This window comes from Notamacropus eugenii, chromosome 1 (assembly GCF_028372415.1).
Source record: "Notamacropus eugenii isolate mMacEug1 chromosome 1, mMacEug1.pri_v2, whole genome shotgun sequence".
In the NCBI taxonomy this organism is placed as follows: domain Eukaryota; kingdom Metazoa; phylum Chordata; class Mammalia; order Diprotodontia; family Macropodidae; genus Notamacropus; species Notamacropus eugenii.
In genome coordinates, this window is record NC_092872.1 from 54,829,134 (window position 1) to 54,854,428 (window position 25,295).

General features: G+C 46.5%; 1 protein-coding gene across 3 annotated transcripts in view; it reads right to left on the reverse strand.

Annotated features, from left to right (window-relative positions):
- Positions 1 to 25,295, reverse strand: part of ARHGDIG (Rho GDP dissociation inhibitor gamma) — a 28,107-nt gene extending 2,812 nt beyond the window's left edge. The window contains exons 1-2 of one of the 3 annotated variants that reach the window (XM_072601929.1): positions 25,032 to 25,295; positions 3,232 to 3,411 (exon numbers count right to left, since the gene is read on the reverse strand). In XM_072601929.1, the coding sequence (XP_072458030.1) occupies positions 3,232 to 3,411; positions 25,032 to 25,191 (340 nt within the window). In that variant the 5' untranslated portion in view covers positions 25,192 to 25,295. Of the gene's footprint in view, positions 1 to 3,231; positions 3,412 to 6,188; positions 6,280 to 14,892; positions 15,219 to 25,031 lie in introns of those variants that run through there. The other 2 variants (XM_072601947.1, XM_072601937.1) reach the window with 2 other exon arrangements.

Consider the following 25,295-nt stretch of genomic DNA (forward strand, 5'->3'; position numbering starts at 1 on the left):
TTCAAGGGAGGTTACCGTTCTCCCTGGGGACCATGAGACAGCCAGAGGGCCAAACCTCAGATCATGAGAGCTGGGCCTAGAGAAATTAAGCTACATAGAACATCAAGTGAAGTTTGGGACTAGGTAAATTTCTACTATTCACATGCCTAAATGCCTTCCTTTCAGCTTATTTAAATTCAGATCAACAAATATTTGTCAAATGTCTACCATGTGCCAAGAATGAGAGGGGGAGGAAGGAGGAGAGAATAAAAAAAAACCTGTCCCTGCCCTCAAGGGCTTACATTTTACTGGAGTTTATATTCCTTAAATGTATCATTTTGGAATTTTTATATTTTCTTTTCTTTGTAAAATTTTTTTGGTCTAGATCAGAGGTCAAACCCTTCAACTTTGCAGCATTACAGCCCTTAACAGTATTAAAATGCAATTGGGAAATATTTAACAAAAATAAATGCAAATATAATAGAACACAGATCATGTTAATCCAGGGTTTTGTAAATTAGCATGCCCATGGGGCGCCTCATGTATGGTTTGTGGTTCCCTTTTCTATTTGAATTTGATGCCCCTTGCCTAGATTGTGATATGAAACTTTCTCCACTTAAGGGTCTTAGATCAGGGTCCTCCACCTTTTTTTATATCGCAGGCTCCCTGGGCAGTCTGGTAAAGCCCTTCCCAGAAGCATGGTTTTTAAATGAATAAAATAAAATTAAAAAGAATTACAAAGAAAATCAATTCTATTTAAAATAAAGATGTGCTTTTTTCCCATCCAAGTTTGTGGATCCCCTGAAATCTATCCACCACACCCTCAGAGGGGTCCGTGGATCCCAGCTTAAGAACTTCTGTCTTAGCTGAGTGAGACCCTATCTTAGGAAGGAAGTAAACAAATATTTAAGTGCCTACAATGTTCCAGGTACCCGACAAATATTATCTCGGTTGATCTTTATGACAACCCTGAGAGGTAGGTGCTCTTATTACCTTCCTTTTACAACTGAGGAAACTGAGGCATATAGTACTTAATTAAGTCACTTGTCCAGGGTCACAAAGCTAGTGTCTCAAGCTGCATTTAAACTCAGATCTTGACCCTGGACCGAGCACTCTATTTACTGCTACCCGGCTGCCTCTAGCTGAGGGATTAGAAGACTTACTTGTAGCCCACAGGTCGTCTATGTCAGAGACAGCATCTGAATGCATGCCTTCCCGACTCCAAGTTCAGCCCTCTCTATGCACTAGACCACAATGTCTCTCTTTAACTAGAAAATGAAGCCTAGAAAAAATGCCTACTATGGTTTGGAAGGAGCTGAAAGAGGAAGAAAGAAAAGGGGGATGCTTGAAACTGACATCCAAAATGGTAACAATTGATGATGGGCAGATGTCTGAACTCAAGGGATTCAGGAGTGAGAGGGGACAGGGCTGGGGCTGTGGTTCAGTGGTCAGGGAGGTTTAATAAGTGAAAACCCTGGTTCTGAGCACAAGCATCAGTTCAGCGCAACAAATATTTAGTAAGCCCCTACTGTGTGCAAAGGACTGGTTTTAGGGCCCAAGAAATGCACACAAGGCAGTGAGGAGTAAGGTCCAGGATTCAATCAGTGCTTGCTGGCGTAAACTCATCCCGAGCCTCTGCTTTGTCTTACTGGTCAATCAGTAATATTAAGGACCTACTTGGCACCAGGCCCTGTGCTAAACTCTGAGGATACCAAAAGAGGCAGAAAACAGTCCCTGGAGGGGCCCTTCTCTGTCTTTTTGGCCCCTATTTTTGTCCCCTATCCCCTAGACAGATAGCTTCTTCTCCTTCCCTGAGTCCCGCTAAGAAGACAGATCCCTCGTAAGGAATTATGTATGTGTTTGGATGGGGGAGCAGAGCAGAGCCCTCCACAACAGGTAAAACTCAGGAGCCCGGGGCAGAGGCTGGAAGAGTTCATACAATGTGAGCCCCAAGACCCCAGAGACTCCCCAGCCCAACCCGTTCTAGAGCAGGAATTCCTCAGCAACAGCTCCACCAAGAAGTCATGCAGGGTTTGCCTGAAGCCCTCTAGGGACGGGGAGCTCAGTACTGTGCCAAGCACTTTCATCCATTTTTGTATAGTTTTCATGGTTGAGAATTGTTTTCCTTTTACGGAGCTGAAATCTTGCCTTTCTGTGGCTTCTGCCCACTGCCCCCAGTTCTGTCCTCCAGGGCCAAGTAGAGCAAATCCCATCCCTCTCTTCTGTATGAATTAATAATAATAATAGCATTCAGATAGTGCTTTGTTTGGCAAAGCACTTCACAAATATTGGATACTCACAACAACCCTGGGAAGCAGGTGTTATCATGATTCTCATTTTATAGTGGAGGAAACTAAGACAGAGGTTAAGTGATCTGCCCAAAGTCACACAGCCAGAGCTGGAAGCTGGATTTGAACTCAGGTCTTCCTGACTCCAGTCTCAACACTGTGCCACCTAGTTCCCTCTAACTCTTCCTATAAATCATCTCTTCTCTAGGCTAAATAATGCCTCCCCTTACCACAAGCCCCCAAAGAGCCCGAGATAAGTCAAGAGGCCACCAGACCCCAGAATCAGGGTCTCATTCCTTGGTCACCCACTACTAGCACGTTACAGGGAAATAAAGGTGTTTCTGGGCCTGGCACCTATTTCTTTTAGGTATTAGGGTATGGTGTAGTGAATGTAAAACTGGTATACAAGAGTCAGAAGAACTACGTTTGAATCTGACTCTCCTACTACCTGTGTAGCCTTGGAGAAGTCATTCTCCATGCTTCTGCATCCTTATTTGTAAGAATAAAAAATATTCAAGGTTCTTCCAACTTGTAAATCCTAGGATTCTATATATGTGGTGGGGGAGGGGAGAAGGGAAGAAGACTGGCATAGGGAAAGCCCCTCTTTATGAACTGTGTATTGCTGGGGAGATGGGGGAGGGAGGAAGGGAAGGAGGGGTGAGGAGAGCAAGGGGAGAGACCAAGAAGTTGTGTTTTTAGTTATTGTGCTTGGAGAGGTTTCCCTGATGCCCCATCTCCAAAATCTACCCAGCTACCTGATTTCCCACCCTCAGTCAATTATTGTGACATCTGTCAGTCTGATATCTGGTGCTCTAGACTTCTTTGTCCCCAGCCCCTGCCCTCTGACATACCTCCCATGCCCCTGAGCCTCTGGACCCTCAGGCTGGTGTGCCCACCCCAGCCCCGTGTCCCTGAGCCTCTGGTCCCTCAGGCTGGTGTGCCCACCCCAGCTCCAGCCTCCTACCCACAGCCTCAGGAATGGGCCCCAACAGGGCCTGCTTGTACTTGATTAGACTCTCATCGTCTTGGTCCAGCTGCTGGATCTCCTGCAGAGTCTTCTTTTCTGGAGCCTTGTAGTTCAAGTCCACCTCATCCAAGTCTTCCTCATGGGCAGCCCGGACTCCTTCCTTGTCCGCCATGAAATCTGTTTGAGAGAGGAAGAGGAAGATTGTCAGGTATGGAGAAGAGACTCTGGGATGATCATGGTATGCAAGGTCTTCTGCATCCTCAGCCTCTCCTATCTACCCAGTCAGCCCACAAGCATTTATTAAGCACATACTGTGTGCCGGGCAATGTGATAGGCACAAGGAGACATAAAACCAAAACTGATACAGACCTTGCTCTCAAGTTGACATTCCAGCTAGCTCACATATGTAAGTTCTGATAACAGCTAGCACTTCAGTGGTATCTGAAGGTTTGAAAGTGTCTCCTTTGATCCTTAAAATCCTGTGAGGCAGGTGCTATCCCTATTTTACAGAGGAGGGAGCTGAGGCTGACAGGTTAAGTGACTTGTCCTTTGTCATAGAGACAAGAAAATATCTGAGGCAGCAGTTGAGCCCAGGTCTTCCTGTCTCCAATGTCTAAGCACTGCCTCACTGCCTATCTGCATGTATGTATATGTATAAATGTGTGTGCATGCATGTGTGTATATAGACACACACATATATTATGTGTATACATGTGTATATGTATGTATACACACACATTCATGCACACAAAATAATACAAAGTAATCTGAGGAGAGGGCACTAGCATCTGGAGGTAAGGGAGGGGTGAAAATAGAAAGTTTTCTTGTAGAGAAGACGGCACTTAAAATGAATGCCAGGGAGAGTCAATGAGAGCCTGAACCAAGGGAGGTGGAGAGAAAGGGGCAGTTGGGAGAGATACCCCAATCAGATCTTCCACTGATCTCCTACCACCATCCTTCTTTCTGGCCTGATGTCACCTCAACATTCCCTGACTTTTTTTGCCCCCCTCATTCTCCTTTCCTTTACCCTTCACTTCTGTCACACAGCTTATCTCTTCCAGAAAGTCTTCCTAGGTTGACTTTGAGTGCCTCTCTTTCTCTAAACCAGGGGTGGGGAACCTGTGGCCTCGAGGCCACATGTGGACTTGTAGGTCCTCAAGCCCTCAAAGGGATTTGTTTTGTGAAGTTTGGATTCATCAAAGAGCTGCACTTGAGTAATCAGAGGGTCATATGTGGCCTCGAGGTACCAGATTCCCCATCCCTGCAGTCTAAACTCCTATAAAGGGATCCTTTTTTAATCCTTCTGTAAAATTCCCCTAAGCAGCTAGGGGCACAGTGGATAGAGTGTTGATTCTCAAGTCAGGAAGACTCATCTTCCTGAGTTCATATCTGACCTCAGACACTTACTAGCAGTATGACCCTGGGCAAGTCATTTAACCCTGTTCGAGTCAGTTTCCTCATCTGTAAAACGATCTGGAGAAGGAAATGGCAAACCACTTCAGTCTTTGTCAAAAAAAACCCAAATGGGGTCATGAAAAGTTGGACGCACTAAAAACAATTGAACAGCAAGTTCTTCTCAGAGACCTTGCTGTGATGGAAAAAGCCTGGGCTAGGAAGTCAGGAGCCCTGGCTGGGTGACTTGGGCAACCCATTCCTCTTTGAGCTCTATAAAATGAGGAAATCGCTTTAGATCACATCCAAGGTGCCTCCAGGTTCTAACATTAGTTTTTTTAAGGTCCGATGTAATCCAATCTGACAAACATTAATTACTTGTCATCTTGTAGTTATTTGTCCCTCTTTCTCCTGAAGAAGATCATGACATCAGGGAGATGATGTCATGACTTGCAGCTGACTTTGATTTGAGTATGGGAGGGCTGTGCAAGGTCACCAGCCTCACTTTTTCCTCCTGAGTCATCTGGGTCCACTGGCCAGATATTCATCGGGATGACTGGAATTGGCCCAGGATGCAATGGGGAGCCTTTGCAAGCTAAGGTGTTTCTCAAGTCTCAGTTTGACTAAGGCAACACCTAGTTAATGATTAAAGCTTAATAAGAAATGAGGTAGAGAATGGCCTCTACCTAGTGAAAAAAATAAAAAATAAAAATAATTTGATCTAGGAGGGAAAGACCCTCAGAGTTTCTGGCCAAAACTTGTCATGTATGTACAAATAGATCCCTGTGCTAAGTAATGAGGATATGAAGACAAAAGAAAAAACAGTGCCTACCCTTAAGGGGACTAAATTCCACTGCGGGGGGGAGGGATGATAGATACAACATGTAAAAAGAACAGCAGTGATACACACACTCACATTTTAAGACTGCATCTCCTCATCATGCAAGGGCATGAACTCAATATCACTACTAATTGGCACAAGGATGGTGACTAGCTGAACTAGTTCAACCCTTCTTGGGCAACCCAGTGCCCCACTCCTGTTCCTAGGAGCTCCACCATCCTGAGGAACTCAGTATGGACTAAAGATCAGCTAGGTCATGCTAGCTCAGAATTTCTGAGCTCAAGAGATCCTTCCTAGCAGCTGGGATTACAAGCATCTACCACCATGCCTGGTCATACATGATAATTTAAGGAAGAAGTATTGAGGACTAGCCCCATCATTCTTTGTTGTAAGGAGCCTCCCAGTTGTGATATTCCATATTGTCTGTGACTGTCCCCATTCATTCAGCCAGCTCCTCCTATGTGCCAGGGATCCCAGGAGCACTGGGCTGGGCTCAGAGAGAATCATCTTCATCATCCCAGAGATGCAGCTGACCTGGTGGAGGGAGGAGAGACTACCAAGGTCTAGTTTCCCATGATATCACCTATCAAAATAAGTTCCAGGCTTTGTAAGTCCTTCCCTTCAGAAATCTAGTCCTGGAAGGGACCTCAGAGACTTCATCTAAACCAATGTTCATTCTGCAGATGAAGAAACGGAGGCTTAAAGAGGCTAAATGACTTGCCAGATGTTACCGTATAAGCATCAGAAGCAGGATTTGAACCCAGTTCCTTTGACTCAAAAGCCAATGCCGTTAACATGGTTCCATTCTTTCCAAGGACCAGGAAGGGAAAGACAATGCTTCTCATAAGCTCATGATAAATACTTGGCATGGTAAGGTCAAGAGCTAAGTGATTCAGAGGTCTGTAAAATGAAAGAAAAGATTCATTCTCAGACAGCTGAGTAGTACAGTGGATGGAATGCTGTATTTCCAAAGAGAAAGACCAGAGTTCAAATCCTGCCTCAGATGCTAATTGTGTAACCCTGGATAAGTCACTTAACCTCTGCTAAATTCAGTCACCTCTGAGATTATCTCCATATTAACCAGAAGGAGCTTAATAAAGTGACGATAGTAATAGCCTATTTCACAGGATTGTTGTGAGGATCAAATGAGATAATATATGGAAAGAGCTCTGTAAAAATTAATGCTGGCTATTTTTATCATAAGCCTTAGCCTCTGTCCTAAAAAAAAAAGAGCAAGTGACTTTTCTGATGGTTTGAGAGGAAGAATTCCTACTTGTAGGAACTCTCCAACCAAATTTCCCTCAACCTTCAGTCTATATATCCCTTCCCCAATACTCCCATCCTCGGCCTAGTTTGGCACGTGGCCCAGACTCTTGGGTCTCAGAAATGGAGGAAGGGCTCCCTAGAGCAAGAGGGACCCTAACTCCTCTTCAGGACACACACACCTGACCACCTCCTCAACCCAGTCCCTCCCCAGCATAGGCCCCCAGGAAAGCAGGACAGCACAGTAAGCAAACTAGTTCCGAAGTTAGAAGACTGAGGTTCACATTCTACCCCTGACAACTGCTCTTTGTGTGACCTTGGACAAGTCCTGTAACCTTCTTAAATCTAATGCTCCTCATCCCTCAAAGAAGATAACTGCATTAATGCACTGCTAGTGGAGCTGTGAATTGGTTCAGTCAATGATGAAAATCAATTTGGAGCCATGCCCAAAAAGTCATTAAACTCTGCATATCCTCTGATCCAATAATGCTACTACCAGCCTCTACCCTCCAAAGAGATCAAAGGAAGAGGAAAATGGACAAAAACATTGATAGCAGACCTTTTTTTGTAGTGGCAAAGAAGTAGAAAGTAAAGGGGTGCCTATTAATTGGGGAATGACTGAACAAATTATGGGATATGAATACAATGGAATACTATGGTGATGTAAGAAAGGATGAAGGCTTCAGAAAAACCTGGGAAGACTTATATGAACTGATACAGAATGAAGCGAGCAGACCCAAGAAAACAACAATGTATATACAGTAGCAACAGTACTTTAAAGACAAACAATTTTGAAAGACTTAACAAATACTAAGAATTAAGAATTCTGATCAGCACAGTGACCAACCGACAGTGAAGGAAAATGCTATGAACCTCCTGACAGAGGCTCAAAATGCAGAATGACATGTACATTTTGGGTTGTGGCCAATGCAAGAATTTGTTTTGCTTGACTATAGGTATTGGCCAGAAGGGTTTTGTTATTCTTTTTCCAAAACATCCAAGGAATGACCCTTAGCCATCAGCTTCTTGATGTGATCCATAGTCCAATGAGAGAGACAATAAATCTTAGTTAATTGATTTTATATACATATATATATATATTTGGAGAGAGTTTTTTTTTAATTTCCATGTTAATCATGCGAAAGAAAACACAAACAAAAAAAGCCAAGAAAAATAAAGAAAATAAAGAAAAACTATGCTTCAATGTGCATTCAGACTTTTCTCAGCTCTTTCTCTGGAGATGGATAGGATTTTTCATTAAAAGTCCTTCAGAATTGTCTTGGATCGTTGCACTGCTGAGAATAGCTATGTCACTCACAGCTGACCAGCATACAACATTGCTGTTACTGTGTACAATGCTCTCCTGGTTCTACTCGCTTCACTTTGCATCAGTTCATGTAAGTCTTTCCAGGTTTTTCTGAAATCATCCTGCTCATTATTTCTTATAGCACAATAATATTCCATTTCAATCATATACCACAACTTGTTCAGCCATTTCCCAACTGATGGGCATCCCCTCGATTTTCAATTCTTAGTCACCACATAAAAAGCTGCTATAAATATATTTGAACATTTAGGTCCTTTTCCTTTTATTTTTGATCACCTAGTGGTGATATTACTAGGTCAATGGGCATGCATGGTTTCATAGTCCCTTGGGCATAGTTTTACGCTGCTCTCCAGAATGGTTGGACCAGTTCATGACTTCAAATTGTATATGTGTGTGTATACATATGTACATATGTGGGTACATATACAAATATATAAACATACACATTGTATGTATATACATGCATGTATGTATGCGTGTGTGTATGCATATGTGTGTGTACACACATACACATGTACGATGTTTGACCCAAATAGCTTCTGAGGTCCCTTCCAGCTGTAGATCTAGATTCCTCTATGTTTGTTCAGCTTCCCCTTAAGAAGAGGGAGTATGGTAGAAAGACAGGAAGTCAAGAGATCCTCACTTCTAGTCTTGTCTATGCTGCAAAATCATTGTATGATTTTGACTTCAGCAAGTCACTGCAAATGGCACAGTCGGGCTGGATGGCTCTTTCCATTCTAGGATATGTGAAGAGAGCTCAGAGTGAAGGAAGTCTTCATTTTCCCAAATATTCTTTCAATAATCCATTATTTTTATTGAGCACCTACTGAACACCATGTAATTAGATGGTTAGATCCTAGTGGGAAAAACTAAAAATGTATGATCTTGTCAGTTCCAGATTACCCAAGAAATGGAATCAAGGCAGATGGAAAACCCTCTGTTCCTAGCACTGGGAACAAAGTGAGAAGGGGGGAAGAGACTTTTGCTCCATTTCTGATCTGGACTAGTTCAACCATAGTTCAGCACAGACTACACTAGCTCAGAACTCCTGAGCTCAAGAGACCCTTTGTAGTTGCTGGGATTACAAGCATCTACCACCATGCCTGGTCATACATGATAATTTAAGGAAGAAGAATTGAGGACTAGCTCCAAAATTCTTTGTTGACCCTGAAATTCACCTATCCAAAGTAGAAAAGGACCTAGATACAGATCCAGGGCCCTCTACAGACCCCAAACTTAACCCCATCCTCTTTTCATAAGATACTACTTTCTGGGATGTGATATTCCCTAGGGATTTTCCCAGATGTCAATGAGATATGTTTTGGAGGGAGGAAATTGTTGAGGGGAACCCTGTGCCATTCCTCTTGGGGCTAGCCAGCACCAGACCCAACCACAGCAGCATTTTAGGGAGACAGAACTAGAGGCCGGAGAGGGAAGACAATCCTAATTGCTCTGAGAGTGTTTTGTCACTTTCTCAAATTTAAATTCAGAAACATTTATTAAATTTTTACTATATGCCAGGCACTGTGCTAGGCACTAGGAACAGATACAAAGATAAAAACCAAAAATAATACCTGTCCTCAAGAAGATTAAATTCTACTGGGAGAAAACTACATGTACACAAACAAATCAAAATATGCTCAAAGTAAATACAAAGTATCAGAGAAACTGTTGTTTGTCCTTCCTTCTTAAAGAGAACTGCTGTATCAGAGAGGTGATATCATGATTTGCGAGTGAATTGGATTTAAGTGAGGCAGGGCTGTGCAAGATTACCAGCCTCACTTTCTCCTCTGGAGCCATCTGGGTCCAGTGGCAAGATACAGATCAGGAGCACTGGAAATGGCCCCCATCAGAGAAGTAGCCTTAACAGGGCTTGGGGAGTGGAAGGGATTGAGGAAAGTCTGGCACTTGGGTTGAGCCTTGAAGGAAGCTAGGGATTCCCAGAGGCAGAGATGAGTGGAGACAGCTTGTGGAAGGCATGAAGGTGAAAGGTGAGTGTCATCCATGGGATGTGGTTAGTAGGTCAGTTTGACTGAAACATACGGGAGTGATGTGGCATATTTGGAAAGAGAAGTTGGAACCAGATTATGAAAAACTGTGCTAAGTGATAAAATACATAAAAAGAAAGGCAAAAGACAGTTCCACTTCTCAAGGAGGTCCTAGTCTATTGGGGCAGACAACATGCAAACAGCTGGATACAAATAAACTCTATACAGAAAAAGCTGGAAATAATTAATAGAAGGAAGGTGCTAGAATGAAGAGGGACTAGAGAAGGCTTCCTGTAGAAGGTGAGATTTTAGCTGGGACTTGAAGAAAGCCAGGGAAGTCAAGACACAGAGATGATGAGAATATACCAAGCATGGGAGATAGTGAAAAGTGTCCACTGGGGAGGACAACAAGGCAGCCAGTCTCACTGGATCACAGAGTACATAGCAACGAGTAAGATGTAAGACAGGAAAGGTAAGAAGGAGTCAAGTCATGAAGGGCTTTGAACTCCCAACAGAGGCTTTTCTATTTAATTCTAGAGGTGATAGGGAACCACTGGAATTGACTGAAGAGGTGGTGACCTGATCAGACCTGACTCAAAGAAGATCCATTTGATGGTGGAATGGAGAATGGGGGGAGTGGGGAAAGACTTGAGGCAGACCAAGCACAAGGCTAGTACAATAATTCAGGCATAAGCTGAGAAGGGTCTGTATCTCCTTCAGACATGAGAAAGGGCTATACGCAAATGCCAAATATTCTTTATAATATATTATTTATATATATAATATATTTATATATATAATTATATAATATATATAATTTATATAATATAATAATATAATATAATATATATTATTCCTATATATAATATAGGAAACTGGGTGCCACAGAAACTTCTTGAATGGGGAAGTGATATGGTCAGAAACAAAGGGCATCGATCTGGTGCGGCTACAGATGATTTAAATTTTCTGAACACCCCCCAGAAAAACTGAGGGGTTATGGAATCAGTAAATCAATCACCTTCCATGTGAAGCTTAGCGGCTAATGGCCCCTACCCCTCAGAGTTATCTTGTATATAATGACATGGATATGTTGTCGCCCCCAATAAAACCTAAGGAAGGATCGTTTCCTTTTTGTTCCTGTATGATCAGACCCTAACACACTACTGGGCATACAATAGGTGCTTAATAAATGCTTGTTGATTGATGGGCTCGTGCTCACCCAACACTCTAGAGAGCTGAACTGGGAGTCTATCTCCCCTACCCTCTCTCCTCAGAACCTAAGGTGGATATCTGGAGCTGCTGATTCTGAAGGAGAGTCTGGGCCAGCCAGATTCCCACCCTGCCCCCATCCCCTCCATTATTCCAGACCTCGCTGGAGAGGGCAAATTACAAATTTCGTGGTCTCCCTCCCCATTCCCAACCAATCCTCTCAGGGTCACCAGTGAGCACCTGTTCTCTCCAGCAGGGGCTGTCCAGAGGAGCAGCTGGAGGAAACCTTGCGCTATTTTCCCACCGTGTTCTAGAGCAAGAGACGGACATGTCTTCTCATTGTGCCTATTCCTGGTACACGGCTCCCTCGACTTCTGCCTCTCAGCAGAAAACCCTTCTCATTTTTCAAGGGTCAGATCAGAAACTGCTAATGCTGCTCTCTTGTTTTCTCTCTCTCTCTGTCTCTCTCTCTTTCTCTCTCTCTCTCCAAATAGTTTTCTTTCCTCTTCATCCATCATCTCTTGCATCACAGCACCCCACCCCCAACCCCAACTCCCACTTCTCCCTGGAATAATATAACCTCTTTGAGGGCAAGCATTGTTTTTGTGTCCCCAGCCCCTGGCACAGTGACTTAATAGTCACTTAGCAGTAACTTAATAAATGACTGTTCAGTTGAATTGAGCCCTTTCCCACAGTGCTTTGAGGACTGTCTCTTTCCAGGGGAGTCTCTGAGCTCACTTCCTATAGTTCTGGGGCAGAGGACTGATGATTGTTCTGCCCTGGGTTCTTCTCTCTCTCTCTCTGTCTCTCTTTCTGTCTCTTTCCCCCTCTCTCTGTCTCTCTCAGACTCCCTCTCTCTCCTCTCTCTGTTTCTGTCATTCTCCTCTCTGTCTCTGTTTCTCTCTCTCTCCTCATTTCCCTCTTTCTTACTCCCTCTCTGTGTCTCTGCCTCTCAGACTTCTCCCTCCCTCCCTGTCTTTGTCACCCTCCTCTCTCTGTCTGTTTCTTTCCCCATTTCCCTCTTTCTCACTCTTTCTCGGTGTCTCTGTCTGTCTTCTCCCTTCTCTGTCTGTCCTTGTCTATCTCCGTCTCTCTAATTCATCAGGTCCCAGGGGTTTAATTATCATCTCTATGTAGATGACTCCCAAATCTATATATACAGCCAAGCTGTAATCCCTTGCTTGAGCTCCAGTCTCAAATCACCAACTGTCTGCTGGGCATCTCCACCTGGATATCCTCTTGGTATCTCCAACTAATTATGTTAAAAACTGAACTCATTAAATGAGGCTAAAACCCCAACACTTTTTATCCTCCCCCTTAAGACCATCCCTCCTCCAAATTCCCTATTTCTGTTGAGGGCCACCCTCATTATTCTTCCTGCCAGCCAGGTTCATTACCTTAGAGTTCTCTTGGCTTTAGCTTTTTCTTCACCCTCATACCCATTCGGTTGCCAAGTCTTGTTAATTCCACCTCCACAACATCTCCTGAATCTGTTTCCTTCTTTCCACTTGGCCTCGAGTCCTAAAGGGCTCTACCCTAGTTCCGATCCTCATTAACTCTCATCTAAACTATTACAAGTCTCCAAAATGATCTTTCTGTTTCCAGTCTTTCTCTTCTATCCATCTTCCAAATGGCTGTCAGATTGATCCTACTGAAACACAGATTTAACCACATCGGACTCCCCTATCTTAAGAGTCTTCAGTGACTCCCTATTGCTTCTAGGATAAAATACAAAATATTCACCCTTACATTTACAACCTCTACTACTGGTTTCCTACCTACCTTTCCAAGATGATTTTACGCCACCCTTTCAAACTCTCTGTTCCAGACAAAGTGGGCCACAAGCTGTTCTCCATACATGTTATTTCATGCTCATACTCCTTTGCACAGCCTCCTTACCTCTGCCTCCTAAAATCCTGGCTTCCTTCAAGACTCCCCTCAAATCCCACTTCCTACATAGGGTTTTCTGGATCCCTCAGTGATTAAATGTTCTTTCCCTCCTAAAATTACTTTGCATATAACTTTATTTGTGTGCATACTGCAAACCCCCCATCCCCCAAACTCCTTGAAAGCTGGGAATGTTATTTTTGTCTTTGCACCCCCAGGGCCTAGCATAAAACAAGGGCATAATGTGTGGTTATTGAGCTGCATGGAATTCCCATAGTGCTCCAGGGCCCCTTCTCATAGTGACCTAAGACCAAGATTCTTCTTCAGTCCTGTTCCTCTAGTGCTCAAGGACCTTGGATCGAGGTATCTCCACATCGGTTTAGTTCATCCTCTCTCCCAGCCCCCAGTTCCATCCTGGTGACCACAGGGTCCCAAGGAGACACCTCTATCTTTGCTTTGCTCTTAGGAACTGTGGATGGTGGGCTCTGGGTGGGTCCCTAGGAGGGAGGCTCTCACAGCATGACAATTCTGCTTTCCTTCCAAATACACAAATACTAACAGCCTTCTTCCTACCTCTCTAATACAGTAGACTCAATTTCTCAATGCAGACCCAACTCCAACAGAGATCCCTTCTCTACACAGAAATAAGGAACTACCAATACAGAAATAGAATGGTCCCTTCCCTAAACAGATCCTCCTCTTTCGGGAATGAAATCCCCCCTCCCCAGCATCACCACCTCGTCCCTCCTCAAATCTCACCCCTGACTTCCCTGTTCACAGCCTCCCATTTCCCTCAAACCCTTCTGTCCTAGCCAGGCCCCACTCTTGTCTTCTCTCCCACACTTCCTTTCCAAACCCCCATCTGCGGATAGCCTTGCTTCTCTGGAACCAGAAGGCTCAGGGAGGAGGGGATCTCTTTAGCAGTTCCTTGCTCCTCCTCGTACCCAAGGGAATGAATGCAGATACCTCTCAGGTCAGAGGGGCTGGTGGGAGCCTCACCTGCTGCTCCCAGCACTCCCATGAATTTTGTGAGAGGGATGGGAAAGATGAGACCCTCTGCACTCTTCCCTCCACCCCCCATCCACTGCCACAGGTCAGCCCCCACTTCAACCCAATCCAGATTTACACAAGAGCCTCCGCCCGGGGGAAGAACCCATCCCAGTGCCTGGAAGGTACTGAAGGTTGGGCTGCTGCTGACTCGGGCGGGCACCTCTCCAAAGTTACCATGGGGAGGGGTTGGACTGGCAGAGAGGTACTAATGTGGACTGTGTCCTCTCCTCACCTTTCCTACATCTCTCTTTCATGTCTCCTGGCTTGGGTATCTTCCTAGTTCCCCTCCCGAGGTGCTCGCCTTCCATGTTCCCCAGCACAGGTGTTCCCCAGTGTTCCTCACCCCTGGCCATGGCATTTGTCCAGATGCCACCTTCCAAGTCCTCTGGCATGGGTGTAGTCTTCCAGTGTTCCCACTCCAAGTCCCCTTGCATGGGTGTCTCCCAGTGTGAGCCCCCTTTCCATGCCCCTGGCATGGGAGTCTCCCAATGTCCTCCACCTCCAAGCATGGGTGTCTCCCAGTGTCTTCCCCCTCAAAGTCCCCTGGCATGGGTGTCTCCCCATGTCTTCTCCCTCTAAGCTTCTTGCATGGGTGTCTTCCCATGGGCTCCCCCTCCAAACCCCTGGCATGGGTGTCTCCTCAGCACCCCCAGCCCTTAAAGTCCCCAGCCTTGTCCCAGCCTCGGGCCTCAGGCGCTCACCTCTGGCGCACACCGTCAGCCACAGGAGCTCGAGCACTTGCGCCCCCAGTTCGCACATATCCAAGCCCAGCATGGTGCCGGCTCCCGGGGCCCCCGCCCGCCTGCCGGCCGCTCCCTCTCGCCACCGCCGCCTCCTCCTCCTCCTGCTCCTCAGAAGCAGTAGCAGCAGCAGCAGGAGCGGCAGCAGGGGAGGCCCATGGACCGACCCTTGGGTCTGTCTGCCCGGCCGGTGCTGGAGCCTGAGATGCTGAGCTCTGAGCTCCCAGCTCTAAGCTCGGAGGAACCGCTGCTGCTGCCGCTGCTGCCTCCGGTCCCCTCCCCGTCCCCCCCGCCCCTCCCCAGCCCCATCCCTCATTATCGGCCAGACTGCAGTGAGCTCATCACAGCGCCCCCCGCATACCAACCACAGTGGGACTGGCGCAGCCACACACACACACGCGCACACACACACACACACACGCACGCACATACACATACACGCGCGCACACACACACACACACACACACACACACACACACACACACACACACGCACAGGGCGGGGCGCAGCCCGGGGATTCCCCCTCCCTCCCCTGTCCCAGCCTCCTGCCCAAGCCCTGCAGACTCAGGGTGGGGGGTGGAGGTGGGTGTTCCAAACAGTTATAGGGCGTGGGGCGTGTGTCCATGCTGGTGTCCCCAGCGCATCTGTGCCAGATTGTGTTTCCTAAGATTCCGGGGTTACCACTGGTGCGTCTGTGGGTGTGTCCCTATGTGTCTGTCTATGGCGGTGTCCTGGTTTGCCTGGGTCAGTGTGGATGCCATCCAGCATATGTCGGTGACTGTCTGTAGTGTGTCTGTCAGTGTATGTGTGTGCGTGTGTGTATGCGTGTGTGTTTAAGGCGTTTGTCATTCAGGAATGAAAGACCTGAATGCATGTGTATGTAGGTGAGGGTGGCGAAGGATGGGAGGGAAAAGTAACGAGCAACGATGCTCTGGCTCTAGGTAAAGCCCAGGGGCCCCCTCGGCCTCCTGGGTGTCTGCACCCTTCCCCGGGGCCCCCTTAGAGGCAGCCTTCCGCAGCTGAGGCCCCACACCTGTGTCCAACCCCTCCCGCTCCCCTGAACTGTCCCGGGGGCCTGTACCTATTGTCTAGATGAAGGGCCTGCCCAAGGGTTGGCCTTTTCACAGTGTCCCCCACATCTTTCACTGTGCTTGAAGAGTCTTTTCTTTGCACCCCAAGCCCACTCCCCCAACAGCAAGATCCCCGTCAGCCTTGGCCTTCAAAGTCCAGAAACCTTTGAAGTGTTAGGGTGAGAGAGCACCAGGGATGGGGTTCCAGAGCACCTGGCTCAGGAAGTCTAAGCTTTCCTATTTCCCAACTAGAATAATAATCACTAACTTTTATGTAACAACTTAAAATTTTCGAAACCCTTTACATAATTATCTTGTTTGATTTTCACCACAACCCTGTGAAGTAGGTGTTATAATTATCCTCCTTTTTACAGATGAGGAAACTGAGGCACAATGAAGTTAAGTGACTTGCCTAGGATCATACCTGAAACAGGAATCAATCCAGGGCTTTCTGAAGTCAAGTCTGGTGCTTTAGTCAATCCATCAGTAAGCATTTATTAAGTGCATTATTAAGTACCTATTATGTGTCAGTCACTGTGCTAGGTTCTGGGGATACACTCGAAAAAATAGAACAGTCTCTGTCCTTAAGGAGCTTCCACTGTACCTACTGTGGTCTCGTCTTCTAAACTCCCATGCTACCTGGAACTTTCCTTTCTTCTTCTTCTCTCCTTCAACAATGCCAATCAACACCTATTTACAAAGTACCTACTTTCTCTTATCTGCTGCCTTTCCTTTCTCCTACACCTTCTCCCTTCCTTCCTTCTGCTTTCCCTCCTTCCTAGTTCCCTCATGTGTTTCCCCACCTCCTTCTTTTCCTCTCTGCCAGGCTTCCTTTCTCCAGACTTCTTCCCCTCACTCCAGTGCTGTCAGGCTGCTCTCCCCTATGCCCCACCCTTTCCATTGCCTCCTGGATTCTCTCCCTTTTCTCTTCTCCCACCTTACTTTAGCTCTATCCTTCCTTCCTCCCTTTTCTCCCTCCTGCCCCTACCTCCAAGGGGTTTGAGACCTTGCCTCAGATCCAAGGTCCCCTAAGAGGGTCAACTATGAATTAGACTCCTGGGTCCTCTTGTATGGAAGCTCCCCAAATCTGAGAGAAATGTGGTGTGGCACACACACACACACACACAAGCATTACATGTGGCATCAACACACCTGCGCTCCAGTCTCAGTTCGGCACATTATGACTTGGCTCAAATAACTACCCCTTTCAGGGCTTCAATTTCCATGTCAGTAAAAAGTGGGTAGGGAGAGAGGTGGTTCTTTCTAATTGTAATATCCAGTGAAATCAGAATCCCTCACCACCCCTGATCTCCACACATCCCAATACAGCTGTATCAGGGCTTTATCCACTGTCAACGCTCTCATTCAAAAGATCAAAAAAGTAAGTTCCACCTACTGAAGGGTCCCCCTGAGAGCACTGGGCCACCCTAAGCTACGAATCCGTATGCAGCTATTTCTCAGACCCCTTTTTCCAGCCCAGCTTTTTTCCTGAGATTCAGAACCACATCTCAGACTGAATTCGGAACTGCCAGGTGGTAGCCTTCAAACTCAGCAATGCCAAACCCATCATTCTTTCCCCTTCAAACCTGCCCTTCTCCCTGACTTCCCTATCTCTCTTGATGGCACCATCCATCCTCCTAGTCACCCAAGACTGAAACATCAGACTCACTTTTGTCCCTTCCCTCTCCCTTACCCTCTGTATCCAGTCAAAGTGCTCGTGTATCTTTCCCAAATGTCTTGCATCCATTCCCTCATTCCTCAAATGGCCACTTAGATCCTTAGTACCGCTGCACTATCCCATAATAGCTATCTAGCTTCCTCGTTGGCCTGTTTGCCTACTGTCTATTTCAAGGATGGGAAATATGCAGCCTTGAGGCCACATGGGGCCCTCTAGGTCCTCAAGTGCAGCCCTTTGACTGAATCCAAACTTCACAGAATCAATCCCTTAATGAAAGGATTTGTTCTGTAAAACTTGGACTCAGTCAAAAGTCCATACCCAAGGACCTAGAAGGTCATATGTGGCTTCAAGGCTATAGGTTCCCCATCACATTCCTTCTCCATTCTACCATAGGATCCCAGTTCTACAGTTGGAGGTGGAAAGGATCCCTCCTCTCCCTCTGTTACCTCTAGGATCAAATAGAAAATCCACCATTTGGTTTTTAAAGCTCTTCATGGTTTCATCCTTTCCTCCCCTTCCTCCAATTTTCTTACCCCTTAGTCCCCTCCACACCCTGTAACACTGATCTTCTGGTCATTCCTCACATAGGACCCTCCATCTCCAGACACTGGGCATTAGCATGGGCTGTGCCCCATGTCTGGAACTCCCTCCACTTCATCTTTGCCTTCTGGGTTCCTTCAAGTCTCAACTTAAATCCCACCTTTGGCAGGAACCCTTTCCCAGTGCTTAATCCTGGTGCTTTCCCTCTGAGATGGCCTCCAGTTTAGCCTGTCTCTAGCTTGTTTGTATGTTTGCATGTTGTCTCCTCCACTGGACCATGAGTTCCCTGAGAGCAGGGACTGTCTTTTGCCTTTCTTTGTATCCCTAGTGCTAACTAAGCCCAATGCCTGGCACATAGTAGGCAATTAAAAAATGCTTGGTGACTTGACTTGACATATGCAAAGTTATTACTAGGATTTTCTACACCCATGACAAGTACTATAAACTATGCTGAGAAAGCAGATCACTTCATGATGGGGTCAACCGCTTGAAACTGAGGTTCAGGAAAAGAGATGGGACGAGGTATGCCAACAAGTAGCTTTCTATTTTAGCTAATTATTCCTGCTAACAAAGGACTGTGCTGTTTCTCTTTTGGCAAGGGTTGGCAGTGCCCCCTAAATTCCAGAAGCCTGTATCAAAGCCCCTAGCACACATACTAGTTATTGCTGTACATAAGGGGTGAGGGGAGAGGTAGTCTCCAGAGTGAGTCCCTGATTCAGGGCAAGGGTAGTTCCACACTCTGGGTCTGAGGTCCCCAGGTTTTATAGGTTCTTTCACAGAGTAGCTGCCTTAGAGCTGAAAGGGTTCTTGGAATTCAACCCCTTCATTTTTCAGATGAGGAATGGGGATTAAGTGCCTCTTATGTGCCAATCACAGCGCTAATCAATGGGGATTCAAAGAAACCAAAAAAATTGTGATCATGTTTTGTATAACTGGCATTTGGTAGGAAGAAGCCAAGGCTCTGGATAGAAACTTGAACTATCCTTTCCTCTTATTTGGGCCTTGAGTGAATGTAAATATCAGAGTGAATGTAAATATCAATTGTTTCTATTTTGGCCAGAAACTCTGAAAAATTTTTTTTTAAAAAAAACTAGGTAAAGAGGTCATTCTCTGCCTCATTTGTTACCTAGCCTTAATCACTGATTGGGCACTGCCTCAGTCAAACTGGAACTTGTTAAAGACCTTAGTTTACAATGGTCAAGTTCTCCCACTGTATTCAGGGTCATCTCCAGTCATCCTGATCTATATCTCACCACTGAACCTGAATGGCTCCGGAGGAGAAAGTGAGGCTGGTGACTTTGCATAGCCCTGCCTTGCTTAAATCCAATTCACTTGCATGTCATGGCATCACCTCCCTGAGGTCATGGTCCTCTTTGAGAACAAAGGACAGACAACAACAGCCTTCCATATCTACTTCTTGCCTCCTTTTCCCATCCTTTCCATCCCTGCCACTATGTTAAGGCCTCTCCTTACTTTCAAGAGGCAGTTCAGCACAATGAAAAGAACACTGGCCTCGGAGGTCAGAGACCTGGGTTCCAGGTCTGATTCTAATACTGAGTAATTATATGAATTTATATGAAGCAAGAAGCTTCCTACTACACCTCAATTTCCTCATCTGTAAAACAGGAGAGATACTATTGATAACAGTTATTTTCAGTGATGTATTGTGAGGAAAACAGAACTAAATATAAGAACTTGAGTTGGAGGCCTAGAGGTTGGGGCCAGGACTGGGGGATGGAGGGGTGGGGAGCTCAGAGCAGGGCACAGGGCCCTAGGGTAGCTGCTTGGGGAAGGTGCTCTAGCCAGGGGAATCCAAGCCCAGGAGAGTCTTTAGGTCTCAGTTTCCTGTATGACACAGCCCCTCCCAATGACTCAGAGGCTTTGGAATGTGTGAGGAGGGACCAGGCTAGGGAGTGGTGGGGGAGGGAGGTATCTCATACTTCTAGCCAGTGACCTGAGACCTGGTTTGGAAGCCAGAGACAAGGAGACATGAGCTCCCTTCAGGTCCCTCCCAGCCCCCAAATTTGAACCAACCAGATCAGCAACTCACTCTGTATGGGTGTTTATGGGGGTGGGGTATGGGATGAGGTGAGGAGAAAAAGGAGGTGAATGGGGGTGGAGGAGGAGTCGGAGAGGGGAAGAGGAGAGGAAGAGAGAGGTGGGCAGGAGAAAAATGGAAGATGTTAATTTAGCCCTACAAAGAAGTCACCAGTCTCTAGACAAAACCCATCTCAGAGGAAGAGGGTGTAAGACAGAGGGGGCATTCATCATCTTTAAGATCTGATGCCTCATTTTCCTCAGGGCTCAGCCTAATGCTCCTGGGGGTGGGTAATTCCAGTGGTTCCTGTAATTAGCCAACAGGAGTACCCCCAGAGAACTATCTCTGAGTTCCTATGTATACAAGGCTGCTGAGTAAGGGGTATGGGTGGGATGGAAATAGGAAAAGAAAATAGAATAAGAAGGGAAAGGTGGATCACAAAAATCCACAGATATTCTGAAATAGTTATTTCAACTCACAGTTTCTCTGTTCTCCCCCACCCAGCTTTTCAGCAGAGAGAAGTGGTCACAAGAAACCAAGCCCAAATTCTAGTTTTCCTCTGGAAATGAACCCCAAACATAGGGGAGAAGGAGAAGGAGGTATAGTAGCCATAGGCTCTGAATAACTCAGAAACTGTTTTAAGGCTGCTGGAGACCACATCATGGAGATAAGCTAGCCACCTCAGTCCTTCCTGGTGTCACAGAATGCCTAAAAATACAGCACACACTGGGACACGCTAAAGAAGCTTTAATTGTACCTGAATAAATTTAGTCTCTGCACATCAGATAAACTCAGGCACATCTAATTATAACCTAACACCACCCATGGATGATGGGAGCCCAACCTGAGCAGGAGGTGGGCCTGGGGCTAATATGAAAAAGAAGGACCAGAAATCACCTACCCATTTCAACGGATTCCAGTGGAACAACCCACCTGGCTATGAGTTTGCTAGTTTAAGGTCCTATGAGATAGGAAGGATCAAAATTTTTATCCCTAGCTTATGGACGAAGAACTGAATCTCAGAAAGGTTAAATGACCTGCCCAAGGTCACATAGCTAGTAGACCAAGTATTAGACCAATGACCTCAGGTATTTGAATGGAGGATATATGTCTCCTGGGCATACTTTTTCTGCTATGCCACGTTAGAGAAGCTTAGTCATCGGAACTCTCTCCCTCTTGCAGATATGTTCAGGCATCTACAATAATAAGGAATAGCTTGCCTGTGTCCTCCACCCCCCATTTGGAGGACCCTGAGGCACCTTCAAGCAAGCAGTTCCATGCACATATGTAAGTATACACATATACACACATACAGCTGAGGATGCATGTGTGCAAGATTCATGGATACATTCAGGCATGCACAGATACACCGGCATGAATGTGCAATTTCATATATATAGATACATACATACACAAAAATATGTTTTTCCTGTTTTTTAAGTTAGGTGGCCCAGTGGATAGATCACTGGACCTGGAAGCAGAAAGGTCTGAGTTCAGATTTAGCCTCAGACACTTACTTGTGTGAGCTTGGGCAAGTACTTTAATCTCTGTTTGCCTCTGTTTACTTCACTGTAAAATGGGGATAATAATAGCACCTACTTCTCAGGTTTGTTGTAAAGACCAAATGAGACAATATTTGTAAAGTGTCAGGCATAGTACCTGAAACATGGTAGGCATTTAAAAAATGCTCATTCCCTCCCCTTCTCTCCTACCTCCCCTTTAGTTTACAGCTCCATTGATGGACACCTTCACCACTATGGGCTTCATGGGGTAAAGCAGAGGAAGTAGGATTAGATGGTCCCTAAGGGTCCTCCCAGTTCTGACATGCTATGGTCTTTTGTAAGAATCGACACTCTAAGGTTCCTTGAAACTCTAACACCCTTTGCTCTATGCAGAGCCATCACTAGGAATTTTTTACCTGGAGAAAGAATAGTTGAGTTGGTAGTTGGGATGTTGCTTGCATGGAGGACAATTCAACCATAGGAGTGATTCTAGGAAGGAGAGAGGGGTGCTGTTCCCAGCACCTACAGGGGTTGGGAGAGAAAGATGAGCCCAATAAAGGGATGGCGTAGTACTCCAGGAATGGGGGTAGCTTCTTGGTGTAGGCCAGTGGAAGACTATGAGTAAACTAGGAGACTATGAGGTGCAGGGACAGTGGCCACTATAGGGAAGTGTATTACTTCCCTTTTGGTTCTGTGTTCTACATCCTAAGGTCACTTCCAGTTCTTAGCATTCTGTGTTCTCTTTTTATCTCCAGCAATAGAGTACTCAAAAGGCATCTCATCTGTGACTTAACTTAGAAGACAGGTTGATAGATGCTCCCAGGACCACTTTCCTAATCCAAGCAGTAAGGAGGGATTCTTCCATGAGCAAGAGAATGACCTTAGATTAAGGCTACTTGATGTCAGTTAAAGTACAGAAAGAGAAGGCAGAAGACTTCTTCCACTAACTCAATATGTGATCATAGACAAGTCGATCTCTTTCTTCTCTTGCTTTTCTCTCTCTTTCTCTTACCTCTCTCTCTCTCTCTCTCTCTCTCTCTCTCTCTCTCTCTCTCTACCTCCCTCCCTCCTCCACCCCTTTACTCCTTTGTAAAATGAGGGAGTGCCTAACTGAGCTTCCAGATTTGAAAAACAAATTTATGACAGAAAGGAGGGATACTCTAGGGACCCCAAGGGGACAAAACATAGCCCCTTATTCTAGTAATCCCCCCTGCCTCACTCCAGACAGATGAAGGAATGCTACTTTGCCTCTTGGACAGATGGGAACACCAGGCTCCCAGGAGTCAGGACTCCTATGAAGACATGGGATTGGAGCCTGGGGGAGGGGAAGAATTCTGAGGCACTAGCTCCCAGGCCCTATAAAAATCAAGATGTCAGTCCAGAAAATAGTAGTTCAAGGCCAACAGAAAACAGACCAGAACTCAGGGCTTTGACTTCCAGTCCAGGCCCCTTGCTTCCTGCCCACTGACCCCTTTACCCCAACCTGGACCACTTGTCCTGATATTCTAGGTTTCCAAGCTAGGCAAAGCAGTGTGGAAGAATGCCCCAGGGGTCCTCTTAAACCTAAACTCCATTCCTGCATGGAACTTAGGGCTGGGCCTGGACTAGGAGAAGGTTGGGTTCAGGGATTCCTAGGGGTGGGAGGCGGAAGGATGATTTATTTCTAACTCTTCTGGCTTCCAGTGATCCAGCCTTCAGCTGGCCCACTTAGACCATTCCTTCTCCAGAGTCCTTGGGGCTCATTCTTCTCCAAGACTAAAGCTCCCCATTTGCTGAAAGGGGCAAGGCACGGGGGAAGGAGGAAGAGTGGGTGGCAGGAATGGGGAAGTAAGAATCTGATTGTCAAACTTCGCAGTTTAAGTAAACCAGACAGAAGAGCTGTAAGGTGGGAGATAGGTCTAGGCATAATATTAACTTTATGACAGTCACTTAACCCCAATTGCCTGATCCTGGGTCATCTACAGTCATCCTGATGAATATCTGGTCACTGGATTCAGAGGACTCTGGAGGAGAAGTGAGGCTGGTGACCTGCACAGCCCTCACTCACTCAAAAACAAAGTCAAGTGCAAGTCATGTCATTATTTCTCTGATGGCATGGTCTTCTTCGGCAATGAAGGACAAACACACACACAACTCTATGACATTTCTTTAGCAATTTACCATTTACCAGGTACTTCCTCCATACAATAATCCAGTTTCAGAGAGAGTAAAAGGTTCATTAGCCTCATTTTACAGATGAGGATCCTGAGGTTAGAAAAAGTGAAGTTACTTGCCAAATGTCTCTCCCACAACTGGTAAGCAGGAAGAGAAAAAGAGAAAGGTGCGGAGGAAGCTGGGGAAGGGGCCAATGGTCTCCCAAGTTCAACTGACAGGGGCTGGGCATAGGGGAGGGGTGCCAAGAGATGCAGGGAAGACAGAGGGTCTGGGAGTTCTGGGTTCCAGGGGAGGGTTCCCCACATGTCCAAGACCAGAGCACCTCCAGTCCCATGATTCCTCTGGGAGGAGGAGGGGTCAGATCAGGTTGGTTCTGAATGGCTTGGAAAGGGTACAAGGATTGAGTTTGTGTGAGTGTGGAAGGAGGGGTGTCTCACCCCTTCTACTCCTATTAGATGGGCAATTGGGTAAAAGTAGGTCAACTTTGGTGGCTCCACCTACACCCTTCCCCAGTAGGAATCTGGAAAAAAGTCTTGTCCCAGAAGCCAGACTTTGAGACCTTCCAGCCGCTTTCCCCTCTCCGGTCTCTTCTACCTCAAGCCCAGTATAAAGGGGGTTCTGTGACTGCATTCCCCCAGCTAAGCAAGAACAACTTGCCCACACAGAGCACACCCAGCACACGCTAGGTCATCCAGCTCCGATCCACACACAATTACACACGCAAGTCCGCTCGCCGCTCGGGTCTACTCACAGTCACAGTTACACCCTGTCTCATGCTCCCAGTCACAAACACTCTACCGCCTACCAAGTTCCACAAACCAGAACAGAGACCTCTAGTCACAATGCATCGCCCTGTAACACCATCAGTGACACAGTATCTAATACACACCTTCTCCCTCACAGTCCCAACCCTACTTCCCATGGATACGCGCACCCCAACCTCCCCTCACACCGTCTAACAGGCTTTCTCTCATACCCTGGCAGGCTGGCACTCCGTCTGGAGGTTTACAAAGTGGCACGCTCAGCTCCGCGCCAGCTCACACCCACCCTTCCCTCTCGCGCTTTGTCTCCCCCTGATCCAGTCCCCGGCCGAACCCCTGCCCCTCGGGGTCCTAACCGTAGGGTCCGAGTGGCCAAATTCGCAGCCGCCTCAGGGTCAAGTTCACAGCCGCCGCCGCAGCCTCAGCCTCGCAGTGTAGGGCGGTGGCCCAAGGGTTGAGCGGGACCCAGGGGCGGGCGGGCGGAACCCGCGGTCCAGGAAGCAGGGAGTTTCTCATTCTTCAGCCAATAAGCCTCCAGTCCCGGCTCTGCTCTGGCCGTCCAGGGTTGTCCAGGGCTGGCCTCTTCTCGTTCTCATGCCTCTCTGAACCCCTCTATCTCA